This window comes from Rattus rattus, chromosome 1, assembly GCF_011064425.1.
Source record: "Rattus rattus isolate New Zealand chromosome 1, Rrattus_CSIRO_v1, whole genome shotgun sequence".
Lineage (NCBI taxonomy): Eukaryota > Metazoa > Chordata > Mammalia > Rodentia > Muridae > Rattus > Rattus rattus.
In genome coordinates this window covers 99,645,676-99,662,357 of record NC_046154.1, presented here as the reverse complement: position 1 = coordinate 99,662,357, position 16,682 = coordinate 99,645,676, and the positions used below count along the sequence as shown (strand labels likewise).

General features: G+C 50.0%; 1 protein-coding gene across 1 annotated transcript in view; it reads left to right on the top strand.

The window, feature by feature from the left end:
- Positions 1-13,507: 13,507 nt before the first annotated feature.
- Positions 13,508-16,682, top strand: part of Coro2a (coronin 2A) — a 28,674-nt gene continuing 25,499 nt past the window's right edge. Inside the window, exon 1 of the mRNA XM_032904138.1 lies at positions 13,508-13,724. Coding sequence (XP_032760029.1) covers positions 13,524-13,724 — 201 coding nt within the window. The 5' untranslated portion in view covers positions 13,508-13,523. The remainder of the gene's footprint in view (positions 13,725-16,682) is intronic.

Sequence of the window (16,682 nt, the reverse complement as noted above, 5' to 3'; positions counted from 1 at the left end):
GATTGACAGCCACTCTGAATAGCTGGGAATGTCCCTAAAACTTGTGTCACATCTTTTCATATCTCCTCCTGGTGGGCTCTGGAACTTAATATAAAATACTGGTTGCCTGGTGGTGGCGGCACCGGCCTTTAGTCCCAGCACTTGGGAGGCAGAGGCAGGCAGGTCTCTGGGTTCAAGGCCAGCCTGGACTACACAGAGAAACATTCTCGAACAAAACAAAAAAATAAATATAAAACACTTGAATGGAGTCTCAGGGGTTCTGCTCTTTGGGATGATGAAAATGTGGAAACTGGAGCTGGAGAGAAGGCTCAGCAGCTAAGAAAGAGCACCGGCTGCTGATGCTGAGGACCGGGGTTCGATTCCAGCATCCACACGGGAGTTACAGACTCACAGCTGCCTGTAACTCCAGTTCCAGGGGATCTGACTCCCTCTTCCGGCCTGCACATGGTACATGGGCGTGCACAGACAAAACACCTATATGTTAAAACAATTCTTTTAAGTTTGGAAGTAGAGTGGTACTCAACTCCAGTATCAACACACACGAGGAGCAGAGCTCCAAAGTCACCCTGTGTTTACTACAGTGAATTTGAGGCCAGCCCAGGATGCATGAGAACATGGTGCAAACAAGCAAACAGGAAACTCATAGCCTGTGCTAAACCTGTGGTCTCCTCTCGGCTTCGCCCCCATAATTGAGATGGATCTCTGCTACACGCTTGCACACATGTATACAAGTGTGTGCGTGCACACGCAGACACACATGCACTGCCTACTGGGAGTAGATATAGAGTCCTACCTAACATTGATCTGTCAGCCTCAGGAAGAAGCTGGTTAAAGCAGGGTTCGGGTTCACCCCATGGCACTTAGGACTGCTGGCCTGGCCAACAGGAAAAATCCTTGGTTTTGTCTTCTCTCCTAGCCCCCCAGAAACCCCATGTTTCCAATCCAAGCCTCTCTCTGTCAGAGCACCTCACTTTTCAAAGGCCTGAGGGCGAAGCTGGGTGAGGTGGCACACACCAGCTGACCCCAAAATGTCAAAGGCTGCAGCTGGAAGGGTGTGTGTTCAAGACCAGCCTGGGCCACATAATGAGGCCCTTCCTTTAAAGGGAAAAGAAGCTCTGACTCCTGAGAGGATTCTGATAATGGGAATGACCCCTGACCTTTCCCATAAGGCCTTTTCTCCTTTGCCAGCCATCCTTGGAATTTGTCCTTCCACAAACAAGTTCCCCTATTACTTAGAGTGGTAGAGATAAGAGGGAAATATTTGGTGCTGTAACCAGGCACAGGATGAAAGGAAACTTTGTTCGCCGTCTTAGAAGACTTTAAGGCCTGATTTCTGTTCCCAGTTCTGCCCTGGTAGTCAATAACGTGCTGACTTGGTTTCCCCTCCTGGATCTTGCCATGTGATCATTCTAAGTTGTGGAGGATTTATTGTACTGAGGGTCCTCAGTCACCCTACAGTGTGTGGATCCAGACTGGGTGAGGCTTGACACACCATAGGCAGCGGGAAAACCTGAGAGGAAACAGGAAGTCCCACAAGGAAGTTTCCAGCCTCCATCCCAGCCATCCCCGTAGTCCGTGGTCAAGGACCTCCGACGCCAGTGAGGCTGTTACTGGGGAAGCCACAGATGGCTGCTGGGGCTCCAGGGACTGATAGCAGCAGAAGCCAGAAAATTGCCCTCCCAAAGGAGTGAGTTCTCTATCTCTGGGAGGATGCAAGCCAAACACCTCAGAGTTGAGCTGAGAAGGTGTGGAAAGGGAGGCAGGGAGCCAAGCTGGCCTCAACTGAGCCTGGTCAACTCTGAAACTCTGTGTGCCGTACTCATGCCTCCTTGTGCAGTGCCAGGCCCATCTGAGAGGAAAAGCTAGTGGGTCTGGCAGAGAATTAGACTCAGCAAGAGTTAGAGGTTCTGAGTCAGCAATGGTAGGCTGCAGGATACAACAAACTTTCTCTGATTTCTCCTAGTTATAGGGACATGTGACACGCCACCCCCAACACATGCATGTGCGTCTGCACACACACATACACACACATACACACACACACAATATACATACACATACACACACACACATATACAAGTGCCACCCTGAGAAGTAAAGCAGCATGAACACTTTTGCTCTACTCCAGCCCTTCTCAGAGCCTAGGACACTTTTACTGCAAACCCCTTAGAGCCAAGCCTGACTTTTAGCAAGGACTCGGTAAAACTCGCCATTCCTTACATTTTTAAATTTCTGGCCTTGAATTCACTGTATAGTTGAGGATGACCTTGAACTTCTGACCTTCCTGCCTCTACTTCTCAAGTGGCTGAGATGACAGATGTGTACCACCACACTCGGATTTCAGCAGTGCTGGTGGCCAATCCCCAGGGCTTCGTGCATTCTCGGTAAACACCCTGCCAAAATGAGCTCCGGCCCCTGCCCGTGGTCCCTTATTTAAAACAGGAGGTTCTCAGGAGTCACTCTGGAACAGGCAGGGTGCCAAGGGCTTGACAGATGTTAAAGTGTCTTCCAAGTAAGAGGAAGAAAAGGAAGGTCTCTAGGCCCATGCATGGTGAGATGAGGTTTGAGCCTAGCAGGTGGGCTCCCAGCCACCTCCCTAATGGCGGCATACTGAGTCCTGGTAGGATCACCGTTTCCTAAGTAAATCGAGCCCTTTTCCGCCCAGTCTCCCTTCACAAGGCTCCCTGCAGGCTCAGGAGGGCCTGGATACTCCATGCTGTTTGTTCTCTTTTATTAGATGGAGTACAGGAGGCAGGGCTTGCCCTTCTCCAATGGTGGACAGTGGTTGGGAGGAGCCATTACTGCCTGGACCTGGGGGGGAGGTCCCTCTGTCATGTCCTGCAACAGAGGAGACACCTCAGCCACCAGGATGCCTGTGCCAAGTTCCCTGCCAAGCCCTGAGTAGCAGGGAAGACAAAGGCAGGAGCTTTGTCTCAGTGAGGAGCGGCCTGTCCCAGCCCCCACCTCTAATAAGAGCCCATTAGGAACTGGCTCAGAGGCCCAGGAAAAGCTGGAAGTTGGGAGCTTAGCAGGGAAGTAGGTGGGAAGACTGACGCTGTCCCCTCCACCAAGGAAGACTGGGTGTGACCCAGCTCTGCCCTCCTAGGACGGTGGTGAAGAGAAAGATGGACGGTGATCTGGAGGGACCGCCCAGATCCTAAGCAGGACACAGAGCAGCAGTCCTTCAGGTATGGTCCCCAGACCAGCTGCCTCGTGGCTGCTGGAGCTTAGAAATGTGGGTTCCCAGACCCTGAGTCAGAAACTGTAGAGTGGGGTGTCCATATGGCTAGAGTCAGCTCTCAAGGGGTTTCAAATTTCAGGCCCCGGAAAACACATGTAAACCAAGTGCTGTCACACACACACACACACACACACACACACACACACACACACACACACACACACACACACTTAACCTGCTATCCTGGGGCAGAAACACCTCCTCCAGGCAACACTCTTTTTTTCCTGAACTCTTCACCCCCAGGTCCTGGCTGATAACAGTTAGAATCTGGCAGGCAATGCTGTTTGGCCTCCGGCCTCCAAGTCTCCAGGCCCAGCCTGCTGGAAGGATCTGGGTGGAGCTTGGGAGGAGGAAGCAGAAGGTGCTGTCAGCTGTCGCAGGCTTGCCTGGGGAATTAAGTCTGACCAGCAGCATTTATCACCATGGTGACAAGCAGGTGAGAGAGAAGCAGGGAAGAACTTCCCATCACCCTCCTTGTGGGAGCTGAGGGTTGAGGTGTTCAGATCTGGGGTCTCTAGTCCCAGGTCACCCTGCGCATAGCCAAGGATGCCCTCAGACTTCTGCGCTCTGCAGCAGCTGCAGCAACCAGTCCACATGAGGCAAAACCTGCTGGTTTCTCTTTAGACCAGCCTGGTTTGAGGAAAGAAAAATCCCCTCTCAGCCCTCTGAAGGCAAGCTGGACATCTGCAGCTCTGACCACATGACGTCTCCACTTACAAATCTTGATGACCCCTTCCTCTACACACCAAGTCCCAGGCTGACCTTCAGCACCCTGGCCAGCTGCAGCACTCCCTACCCCAACCTCTAGGTACAGGCCCAGAGCCTCTCTTGCCTGTGAGACAAATAACAAGATAGGTGTGTCGGTGGGTGGAACCCAGTGCTTCACACATAGGCAAGCACTCTACTGTCAAACTGGGTCCTTAGCCCTCTTTTTACTTTTTTGAGACAGAATTTCACAAGCTGGCTTTGACCTCAATCACTCTGTAGTCCAAGCTCGCTTTTTTTAAATGTGTGTGTGTGTGTGTGTGTGTGTGTGTGTGTGTATGTGTGTGTGTGTGTGTGTGTGTGTGTACACATTTGTGGCTGGGTAGTGGTGGTATATGCCTTTAATAACAGTACTCAGGGAGCAGAGGCAGGCAGATCTCTGAGCTTGAGGCCAGCCTGGTCTACAGAGTGAGTTCCAGGATAGCCAGAACTATACAGAGAAACCCCATCTCAAAAACAAATATATATATATATATATATATATATATGTGTGTGTGTGTGTGTGTGTGTGTGAACATATATATGTATATATATATATTTGTTGTGTTCAGTTTTATTTTTCAAAAAAAATGAGATTGTAATTTAATTACTATGTTTCCCCCTTCTCTTTCCCCCTCCGAACCCTCCCATATACCCATCTCCACTCTCCTTTTTTTTTTTAATCTTTTTTTTTTTCCGGAGCTGGGGACCGAACCCAGGGCCTTGCACTTGCTAGGCAAGCGCTCTACCACTGAGCTAAATCTCCAATCCCTCCACTCTCCTTTTAATCATGGCTCTTTTGTCACTAGTTGTTATTTCATGCGTATGTGTTTTTGTACATACACATATACATATATGTTGAGTCCATATAATGTTACTTTATGTATGTTTTCAGGTGGGCCCTTTGGCACTGGACATCCAGTGTGCCCTTCCCTGGGGAGAGCCACTCCTCCACTGCCAGCTCTCCTCGGTTGCTTTGTGTAGCATCGAGGTCTCCTCCGCTGGGTTTAGAACGCTCGTCAGTGTCGTCTTTGTCTAGCTCAGGCTCGAGCAGCCATGTTGCAGAGAGTTCATGGGTGTGACTTCTTCTGTTACTAAGAGATATAATCTGAGAGCAAAGTCCCTGGTCCTTTGTCTCATGGAGCCTTTCCGCCCCCTCTTCCACAGTGTTCCCTGAGCCTTAAGTACAGAGGTATTTGGGAGATGTATCCATAGAGACAGGGCTCCACAACTTTGCGTTTTGATTGGCTGTGGTTTTACGTGGCGCTCTCAGTCTATCAAACAGAGACGTTTCCTTGATAAGGAATGGAGAATACTCTTATCTATGGGTATAAAGACAAATGTTAAAGTTGTCATTAGAGAGATTACACTGGTTTAGTAAATTAGTGGTTGTAGATTTGCCTCCCACAGCAATATAATGTTACTTTATCTATGTAATAACAATGGTTTCTATGTAACCATGGATTTATGTAATAACAGTGGTTTCATTGGCACTGAGTAGATAGCTAGGTCTCCAGTACCAGGCATGGCTTCCCTTTTTTTAACTGGGTAAGTCCAATTAGAGAACCATTGGTTACAGCCAAGGTATTGGTGCCACTACTGCACAGGGTATGCTGCAGTGGTCGTTGAAGTGGTTCATAGGTGTCCTAGCTTGGTAGGACTGTTGGTTGTTCTAAGCGATGTGTGTGTGTGTGTGTGTGTGTGTGTGTGTGTGTGTGTGTGTGTGTGAGAGAGAGAGAGAGACAGAGAGACAGAGAGGCAGAGACAGAGAGACAGAGACAGAGAGACAGAGACAGAGATGTTCCTAAGTGATATGTGTGTGTGTGTGAGAGAGAGAGAGAGAAAGAGACAGAGACAGAGAGACAGAGACAGAGAGACAGAGAGACAGAAACAGAGATGCACAGAGGCCTGATCTCTTGGAGCTAGAGTTACAGACTGTTATAAGCCACCAAAGTGAGTACTGTGAGACGAACTCAGATCCAGTGGGAGAGAGCACACATTTTAACCCCTGAACCATCTCTTCAACCTAAGGCCTTGAACTTTTGATCCTCCTGGCAAGTAGCTGAGATTGCTACCAGGATTTGTTTAGAACAACCTGTTAAGAAGCACATGCTAAGCAGGACATAATGTCACTTCCCACTGAGAAGGCAGAGGCAAGAAGATCTCTGTGAATTCAAGGCCAGCCTGTCTAAATAGTAAGTTTCAGGCTAACCAGGGCTACATATTGAAACCCTGTCCAAAAAAAAAAAAAAAAAAAAACGTAGGGGGGCAGAACAGAGCAGGGAGATGCTAAGTGTAGGCCCACTAAAAGGGTACAGTCTTAAACCTGGCACCTCTCTCCCTGCTTTGGCTACCCCACCCCCAGTATGAAGATGAGTTTTTCATATAATGGGGTGATCTGGAGTGGGGGTGTTATGCTGGAACTTGGAGCAACAGAGGAAAAGAGGCAGGGGCATCCTCGGAGCCCAGAGCGCGCCAGCCAAAGACCTGGCCCTTATTATCTTTATTCTAGACCGTTCAGGGAGAAGAGGTATGTGCCAAGATTGGGTATCCAAAAGGCATAGTGCTCAGGGGTACAGGGAAGACAGCACGAGAGTGGGGGTGCATGGGACCCACCACCCGAGTCCAGCAGAAGCCTTTGAGGAATAAGGGGGATTCATGGTGAGGTTTATGGGAACTCACATGTGAGAGAACAGACCCCTCCCCGAGAACACAGCAACTGGAGCTGCAGGGCGTGAACAGAAGGACTCAGCTTGTGGAATGCCTTGGTCATCTCTGGAGCTGCCCTGCCAGCTAACCCCAGCTCTGGGCTGTTGGGAGGGGGAGGGGGAGGCTCTCTCTCCTGATGAGCCTAATCTCATCAAGAAGAAAGGCTCTCTCTTGGCTGCCGCCAGCTCAATCTGTGTTTCCTATGGGCCTGTGGCAGGCATCTGTGCCAGACCAGAAGGATGGAGGGGGAGGGGAGGCAGCGGACGGACCCGAGGACTGGGCTGGGTTCTGTGTGCATTTGCTGGCTGCAGGATGCCCCTGCCTGTACTAGAATGCACGATGCCTTGGAGGGATCCCAGAATCCGCCCTAGGCTGTGCTGATAGACAAGCGGGAGAGCTTCCCTAACCCAGCATCTCCCCGAAGCCCTCAGGGCACAGGTGGAAGCTGGTACAGCCTCCATCTTTGAACTCTTCCTGACCAGTGGGGCTTGTTCCTTAGCATCGAACATATGTGCGTCTGTGTGTCCATACTTGTGTGGGGTGCCAAGGGTCAGACCCTCAAGCAGCTCGTGCATAGAGGCCACTTTCCAATCTGAATATTCTCAGATTTAAATGCTCAGAGCTGGACACAAACCTTTCCTGGACTAAGTCAGGTGACTGGCCTATAGCCCAAATGCTGCGGTCTCAACCAAGGTTTGTTAGATGAGCGCTGGGTGTGCGTCAGTTATCCCTTCGTGGTGATTTATGTGTGAATCTCAGGCCAGCCCTACGGAAGTGTTGGATCTGATAATGAGCGGCGCAGCCTCTCATTCCAGCTCAGTCCCTAACTAGCTGCGTGATGCCCGGCGGGAGAGCCTTACCCTCTCGGTGTCTTGATTTCCTCATCTGTAAAGTGAGGAGATCTCATTACCATGGCTGCTGTAGGGCCGTGTGTATACCTGGAACACCCCCAACACGTGACACAAGGGTAAGCGGTCCTTATCGCAGGGTGTTGTCAGCTCTGATGTTACCAATGGGGGAAAGAAACGTGTGTGTTAGCTGCTAGGAGGTGGGAGAACAGTGCCATTAGATAGCACGGTGGTGACATCCTGTGATCACTCCATTCAGAGACAGGTGTGGCCACTGAGCATTGGAGGGCGTGGCTGCTGTGTCTGCCCAGTTGAGTTTGGGGTTTTATTTAATATGGTGAGTTTTCACGCTAGTGTAGAAGTTGTACGGTTTGAGATCCAATGGTCCTCAACCTTCCTGGTGCTGCGACTTCATGCTGCGGTGAACCCCTAACCATTAATTACTCTTGTCGCTATTTCATAGCTGTAATTTTGCTGTTATGGACTGTAACGTACCTATCTGTGTTGATAGTCTTAGGTAACCCCTGAGGAAAGGCGTTTGGGCTCCCCAAATGGGTCACGACTCACAGGTTGAGAATACTTTTCTAAAGGCTTCTGTTGGGCAGAGCCCTTAGAGTCTGGATGAAAATCTTGCAGTCTGTCACCCACCTCCTACTGGGTTACTTGATTATAATTTGTGGGGATGCTGGGGGTTGAGCCTGGAGCCTTTATTTCTTTTATTATTATTTTTTTTTTTGAGACAGAGTCTCAAATACCCCAGGCTGGCCTCCAACTATGGATTTAGCCAAGGTTGCCCTTGAACTCCCGATCCTCCTGCTTTTACCTGCTGAACACTGGGAATATTGTTGTAGCACACACCAGGTTTTATGTGGTGCCGAGGATGGGACCCGGAGCTTTGCACGTGCTAAGCAAGCCACTTCTCCAGTCCCCTGTCCTGTTTCAGAGTCAGCCCCCGGTGCTGTGCTATTTAAGCGGTGACTCTTATGCATACATCTCTGAGATCAGGCTGACAGCCACGGTGTTGCCATCACCCCTGAAGACAGTTAGTGACATCACTTAATACTGTCAGTCCAGTTGCTCAGCTGCTTCAGACTGGGTTTCTGTGGCAGGATGCTGTGGATCAGGATTCTGGTTTGCCACTCCATGTGGCATGCCATCCATGGAGCCTCTTCCAGTCTGGACCAGTTCCGTTGGCCTTATCACCTGTTGAAAAAACCGGGCAGTTTTTTTCACACTTTTGTTTTGCTCTATTGAGACGGGGGTCTCACTCTGTAGCCCAGGCTAGCCTCGACTCACAGCAATCCCCCTGCTTTAGCCTCCTGAGTGCTGGAATTACAGGTGTTTGCCACCAAGCCAGGTGGACTCTCTGTCCTCTTTGTCGTTGGGTTTGAGGGATTCTGTTTGTTCTGTCAATCCCTTTCCAAGTCCTCGTCCTAGATCCCTCTCCATCATCCCTGCTGCCCTTACCCGACCGATAGTGTCCCTGATACATGAGTGTTTTACATGTTCTTTAAGACCCCTGAGTCCAGTTTGACTTTTCTCCTGTTGACTGCTTTTGGTCACCACCAAATCTAGTACCTTGAGCTTGGTCTTTTGTTTTTCAAAGCATTTTATAGTTTCGGTCCTTCGGTGTAGCTCTTTGAGTCGTTTCGAGTTGCTTGAAATTTCAACCCACAGGATTTCCTGTGTTCCGGAGATTGCCAACTGCCTCCTGGTGAACACTTTCGCCCGGCTTGGTGTGACAGTGTACAGAGAAGCCCTGTCTTGCTTGGCGCTGGGTTCGGGTTTTGGCAAGGTCTCTTTGTAAGGAACGGGACACAAAATGGCTGCTTTTTTAGCTCTTGTGCTGCTAAGATTGACCCGTGTTTTCAGGGCTCCATTATATCTTTAAGCCTCAGACTTGATTACAGAGCATGAGGCCGTGGGGAAGACTAATTAAGATACAACAGGTTCTGCCCTGCATCCTGGGGTGCCAGATTCTGTCTGGGTAGGGTGGGGCAGGGCCCAAGAACATAAGGTTTTGGCAAGCTCTCTGGTGATGTCACTCTTTGGAGGCTACCATGAGCTGCTGTGTCCCCAGTCCCTGTAAGTCTCTGTTATCTTTATACTAAATACACACAGGAATCTCCTGGGGACCTGAGGGTGCGCTGGATTGGTTTCCTTGTTTTGTTTTGTTTTGTTTACTTTTTCGGAGGGAAGGCAATTCTGTGGCTCAGGCAGGTTTTGAACTTGTGTACCTGTCACCTCAGCCTTTCAAGTGCTAGAATTAGAGAGGCTTGAACGGCTATGTCCAGCCAGTGGTAGAATTCAGTCGATCCCAGTGTTCTGAGTCTCCAGCCATGCCGACCCTATTGTCAGCCCTCGGGTTCACCATCCACGTCTCCTCTCAGACATGGCACTTCCAGAAAATGGACGACCTCAGAGAACGGTAACATGAGAGTAGTAACCCAGACATTCATTCCTTGCCCTCCAGCCCTGGGTACTAAGTAAGCCCTGAGCCAGCCCTTGGGTAGGGACTGGTGATTGAATGAAATCATAGTCACCTCTTTACAGACCTTCTGGAACTTTGTGCTTTAGAATGTTCTAGTCTCTGGTTTAGGATGCTGGACTCGCTCGTTTCCATAGCTTTCTCTTTCACAGACGAGTCGTCAAAGTCAGAACTCTCGGGGACTTACCCACAGCCTGTGGTAGAGCGACGAACTTGTCCCTGTGTGTCTGGAATGTCCTCAGGTTTGGGGTTTTAGGTTTGCTTTCATTTTTCTTGCAGTCCTAGACATTACACCTAGGGACTTGCGCATGATAGGTAAGTATCCTGCCACTAAGCTGTCCTCCCAAACCCTTCTTGTCATTCTGTTTGTTTCCTGAGAGGGGACTCTCACTGTGTAGTCCAGGCTAGCCTCAAATTGTGGCAGTCGTACCTGAGCCTCCCCAGTGTTGGAATCCAGATGTCAGGCTACCACACCCAACCTTTTTCTGGTGTTTTTATTTTGAGGCAGATGCTTACTACATTTTTCAGGCTGGTCTTGAACCTGAAATCCTTCTACCTTGGTTCCATAGTTATAGCACAAGAACTCCTCCTTGTCCATGGTCCCTGGCAGACTGGTAGAGGAGGAACCAGGCCTCTTGTTCCTTTGAGATAGGGGGGCAGAAACTGAGGTCCTAATTGCCTGATCCCTGTGACACTTGAGCTCATTGCTGGCCTAGAGAAGACAGAATTTGAAAATGTCTTGTGCCAAGAAGTTGTGGTTTCAGTTAGGGCTTGGCCTCAGATTGAGAGACTCTGTATTGAGAAAACGACGTTTACCAGGAGCCAGGACCTGTGGTTTCTTCCTTCTTCCTTGTAAGAAGGAAAGACACCATGAGAAAGAACTTGGGGGGCTGGGGGAGGGGAAGCAGAGGCATTAGTACATAGCCTTGACCTGGGGGGAGGGGTCGACTTCTAAGGCTTTCTGATTGGCTCCACAGGCTAGCTGTCCCACCCCATCCGGTATGGATTGGGCCTTCACTAGGGATTCTGGGTGTATTAAAAAAGAGACTTGGCAAGATGGCTTAGCAGGTAAAATAGCTTCCCTTGCAAGCTTGGTGGCCTGGGTTCAATGCCTGAACCCTTGTGAAAAGCCAGATGCCACAGCTCTCACACCCGTGATGCCAAGACTTCTACAGTGAGATGGGAAACAGAGGCAGGAGAGTCAGCTGGAAGCTTGAGAGCCACTGTGGCCTGCAGATGGCCACTATGGCATCATGGTAGATAAAACACCTACCTCAACAAGCTGGAAAGAGAGAATCATCTACCAAAAGTTGTCCTCTGATCCCACTGGGGAGATTTCTCATCTGGGTTGGAGCATACATGGTCAGGGCCATGATGCACTCTGTGTGGGTAAGAGCAAAGGATTTTTGGCTCCGCGTGGGGTGCGCCTCTAATCAGGTTTTATTGCACTAATTCTTGGTCTTTGAAGATCACATTCAAATAAAGTAGTGTGGTTTGGTTTGGTTCGGTTCGGTTCGGTTTGGTTTGGTTTGGTTCTGTGTGACAGGTTCTTGCTGAGTAGCCCAGGCTAGTCTTTGAATTTGCTGTGTACCTCAGGCTGGCCTTTGAATTCACTGTGTAGCTGGAGCTGACTTTAAACTCTTGGCCCTCACGCTGGGATTATGAGCAGCTGTCCCACACCTATCTTGCCCTTCTAATCTCCCTCTATCAACCAGGCTATGTTAGAAGGTGGTGCTTCAGACCCTCCCACAAAGCACTTACAGGGAGCGGCCTCTGTGCCCACAAGGTCAGATTTTAAGAGGAAGAAACAAAAGAAAAACTTGAGCTAGCAGATGTGGAATGGCAACAGCAAACTCCGGCCCAGCCCACCTCTGCTCAAACCAAATCAGGTAATGTCCTACTCACGGTGAAGCCACCCGCAGTGGCACCAGGGAACACGCCCCTCCCGACTTGGGTTCCACATCAGCTACTTGCTGGGCTGGGTGAAGAAGAGGGCCATGGAGAGCAGGCAGGAAAACCTGTTGCTTACCCCACAACAGTACCCTTACACACACACACACACACACACACACACACACACACACACACACACACTCTCGTACACACTCACGCACACACGCACGCATGCACGTGCACATGCACACTCGCCCCACAGGAAGAAGATAGCTAAACTTTGAATTCTCAATTTGCTGCTCATGTCAGTGCCATTTCTATCACGTAGCTTCCCCTGCACCTCCATTTCCCATCCTCAGATACGGTTAGTACGCCCCCACCTCAGGAGGGTTGTAGGGGATGAGACAGTCTCCAGCCAGTCCACAACCAGACTTAAGAGAAATGACTCCTAGGAGTGTTAAGCCTAGGGCCAACTAAAGCCTTCTCAGGGTGGCGGTTCCCAGCCCCCAGCCTAATGCCATGACATAAAGCCACAGGACTACCGACAGACGGACGAGGTGGGAAGGCTGCTGTGGAGGGGTGTAGGCCCTGCCTGCAGGGCAGACAAAAGCCTGCTGGCAGGGGAAGTGAAACCATTGCTCAGAGTTGCTGAGTCACCAAAGCCTTGTGCAAACGGGTCCCTGAGCAGAAGGTCCCAGACACTCCTGGGGCAACGCCAGCACCCAAGAGCTCGGTGATGGACGAATGCCAGGCTCATGCACACATGGTCACACCATACAGACACTCCCATGCCCTGACCTTACTAGATGCCATCCTCCCTCACTTCTGTGACCTCTCCCCCATTTCAAAGGTCTGGACAAACCTTGGCAATAGAAATAAAGCCTGGGGTGGGGCAGATGGGTATTGACGGTCTCGGTCACGTTGCTCTGGACTGGGTGGTTTCATTCATGGGGGCCAACAGCTCCCTTTCCAGAGGGGAGACACAAGTCTATGAGGCAGACTTGTGTTGTCCCATTTTACAGACAAGAACACGGAGACTCTGAGGGTTAAGTCATCAGAGTTAAGTCACCGTGAGACAAAGTTAGAACTGGAGGCCAGACTGGCTAGCCTCAGAGAACAACACTGGTTCTCACTTGGTTGGCAGGAGAGCTCGTCTGGTGAGGAAAGTGGGGGGAGGGGGCTGTAGCAAATATTCCGTGGTCCCTCTGTTTTGGGGGTTCATACTTGAAAAAAACTGAAAGGCTGTAATGGATCGGCAAACGGATGAATAGTAATGACCAATAGTCTCTATAACCACTGTGATAGCCTGCTCCCCTGGCTGTCCCTCAGGGCAGACCTTTGTAGAATTGGCCACTAACACCAGGCTTGGTGGCACAGCCTCTAATCCTAGCACTCAAGAGGTTAAGGCAAAACAATCATGAGTTCAAGGCCATCCTGGGCTATACAGTGAGTTCCGGGCTAGCCTGATCTAAGACCTTGCCTCAAAAAGAATCAGCAGTGAGACCAGACCACTGCCCAGGCTGTGCCTGTTAAGTACTCTCTACTGTGCTCCGTGATGAGGTGGTGGGCCTTATACTATCGGTCCCTCCATCCCCTGCAGATGTCATGGCACCCCCAGTACCGAAGCTCCAAGTTCCGACACGTCTACGGCAAGCCCGCCAGCAAGGAGAATTGCTACGACTCTGTGCCCATCACACGCAGCGTCCACGACAACCACTTCTGTGCCGTGAACCCCCACTTCATCGCTGTGGTCACTGAATGTGCCGGCGGGGGCGCCTTCCTTGTCATCCCCTTGCACCAGGTAAGGACCCAGCCTCTAGAGGCCTACAGGACAGATGGACAAGGTGGGAAGCCCAGATCCCCAGTGCTGATATGACTGAAGACCTAGACTGGCCTGCTTTCCTAGTTGTGTGAGCTTTCGCGTAAGCCAGTTCTTAGACCCTTGGTCTCCTTCTTGGGCTCTCAGCAGCTAGCCCACTTAGAGGACCGTCTCTTATCCACGCAAGAATAGTGCTCGCTCCAATTTTTTCTCTCTTGAATGAGATATGCTTGTTAGAACAATTAGCTGGGCTCAACTGAAATTGGGGAGACTGCGGAAGCCACCTCCTCTTGTCAGGAGGTGAGAGTGGGAGGCTCGAAAGCAGTAGGCAGAAAGGAGAATGCTTATCCCTAGAGCCAGCAGTGAGAGCATGCTTGCCCCGGGAACTATCGCCGTTGCCCAGTGTTTGGACCCATGGAGTGACATCTTCATATAGATCTACCCTAAAGGGGATCTTTGTGGGATCCAAGAGCTGAGCTTGCCTTCAGCAGAACTCATGAAGAGGCCTGGGAGAGAGGTGATCCCAGGCTGTGTTCCTACTCATGTCACGAGAGGTGTTCGGGGAGCCTGGCCACAGGAAAGGAGCCCACAGCCTTAGATAAGGACCCTGGGAAGTCACAAAGACTGGCGATCGAGAGTCTGAGGAAAGGCCAGAAGCAGCCCTGGAGCACTGACGGACCCGTGCGGTCAAAGCCTGGAGGGAGATGAGCTCAGAGACCGCTCCCTCATCACAGTACCTCAGGTATAGAAGCCGGTAACAGCAGACCAGCTAACTGAGGCCCCGTGTGCCCACTGGTGTGGACCGTTTGCTTGCTTGTTTGCTTGTGACAGCATCTCCTGTAGTCCAGCTCTGGAACTTACCATGTAGCCAAGTTGGCCTTGACCTCATCCTCCTAAGTTCACCTCCTCACCGTGAGTTACGGTTGTGTGCCACACTTCTAAATAATTTGTGAGTCAAAGGGGGACCCAAAATGAAGATTTGCTTATTTTTTTATTGTTGTTTGTTTATTTGTGGTGTATGTGTTCCTCCGTGGGGGAGTTAAGGGAGGCACTTGCATGCCACAATGCAAATGTAGAAATCCAAGGGTGACTTCCAGGAGTCAGTTCCCGCCCCGGGCCTCATGAGGCGAGGCAGGGTCTTCATTATTGTTTCTAGCACTGTGCAGCTTACTCCAGACCAGCCAGTCATCCAACGCCTGGTGATTCTCTGTCTCCTTCTCCGATTTCCTAGGATGCAGGTGCTGGGTCATAGCTGAGCATTGCCACATCCAGCAGTTTGTTTGTTTAGGTGGGGCTGCTTGTTTGTTTTTGTTTATCTAGTTTTTGTAGACAGGGTCTCATGAAGTTACAGCCAAGGTAGCCGTGGCTTGACTGGTACCTACTATGTAGACCAGGTTAGCCTTAATCACCTGCCTGTCCTTCTCGCGTGCTGGGATTAAAGGGATGGGCCATCATACCCAGGACATCTAGCTTTTTTTTTAAGATTTATTTATTTATTATATATAAGTACACTGTAGCTCTCTTCAGACACACCAGAAAAGGGAATTGGATCCCATTACAGATGGTTGTGAGCCACCATGTGGTTGCTGGGAATTGAACTCAGGACCTCTGGAAGAGTAGTCGGGTGCTCTTAACCGCTGAGCCATCTCTCCAGCCCCCGACATCTAGCTTTTTAAGTGGCTTCTGGGAATTAAATTCACGTTGTTAATCTTGCACAGCCGGAAGCATCTAGGCCCTTCGTCATCCTGCCTGGATTGTGTTGTTGTAGTTTCCCATTAACTTTAATCACAGGACATGGGAGCACCAAGTGATGCCCTAAAGGATCTCCTGACCAGCTGGACCACAGCCTGAAAACTACTGTGTGTGTGTGTGTGTGTGTGTGTGTGTGTGTGTGTGTGTGTGTGTGTGTAATTCAGTCAGTCCTGTTCCTCTAGAGAATGCTGATTAATACATACAGGTAGTGCTTTACCTGCTGGGCTATCTCTCCAGCCCCAATTTCTTTCCTTTTCTTTTTTTTTAATAGCTAGATCAAACCTTGTATATGCTGGGTAAGTGCTCAGCCACTCTACCCCCAACCCCTATGAAATGCAAATTCAAAACACGTGGAACTGAGTGACCATCAGATGTACACAAAAACACCTGGCACTCGGGGGTGTAATCCAGACAGGGAGTCACAGTACCGATGCTTACATTAAAAGAGAAGAAGGCTGAAGTTAGTGAGGAAACATCCAACCTAAGAACTTAGTGGGTAAGCAAATAGAGCAAGCCTAGAGAAAACTCAAGGGGGAAAAGGTGATAAAAGGCAGGATTCAGGGCTGGAGATGGCTCAGCAGCCAAGAACCCATGATGCAATTCCAGAGGACTCAAATTTGATTCTCAACATCCACTTCTGGCAACTCACAGTGCCTATAACCAACCTCCACAGGTAGCTACACACACACACACACACACACACACACACACACACGCGCGCGCGCGCGCGCACACACACACACGCACGCACACGCACATGCACACATGCACACACACACACATGCACACATGCTCTCGTGCATATGTGCACATGCAAGTTTTAAAAAAAAGCAGAAACCAAGGAAAGATAATTCAAAAATGCATTAGAAAATGTTTTTAAATGGAAACAAATTGAAAGATAAACTGAGTGGCCTCTGGAAAGACTGACTGACAGTAAGAGACGGTCCTCAGGCAGCAGAGGCAGCTCAGCCTGCAGCAGAGCTGTGAGAGCCAGAGGAGCCACTGGAGTGGTTGCCGACATCAGCGGCCTGAAAGCATGGATGAAACGGGCAGACTCCTGTATTACTGACTCAAGTAGGGATCCACAGCCTGTGTGATCCTGGGACCATTAACAAACAGAGCGTTAAAACACTTCCCTCACAGAAATCTTGGAAAGAGGTGGTAAATTGTGAAATCAAAAAGACATAT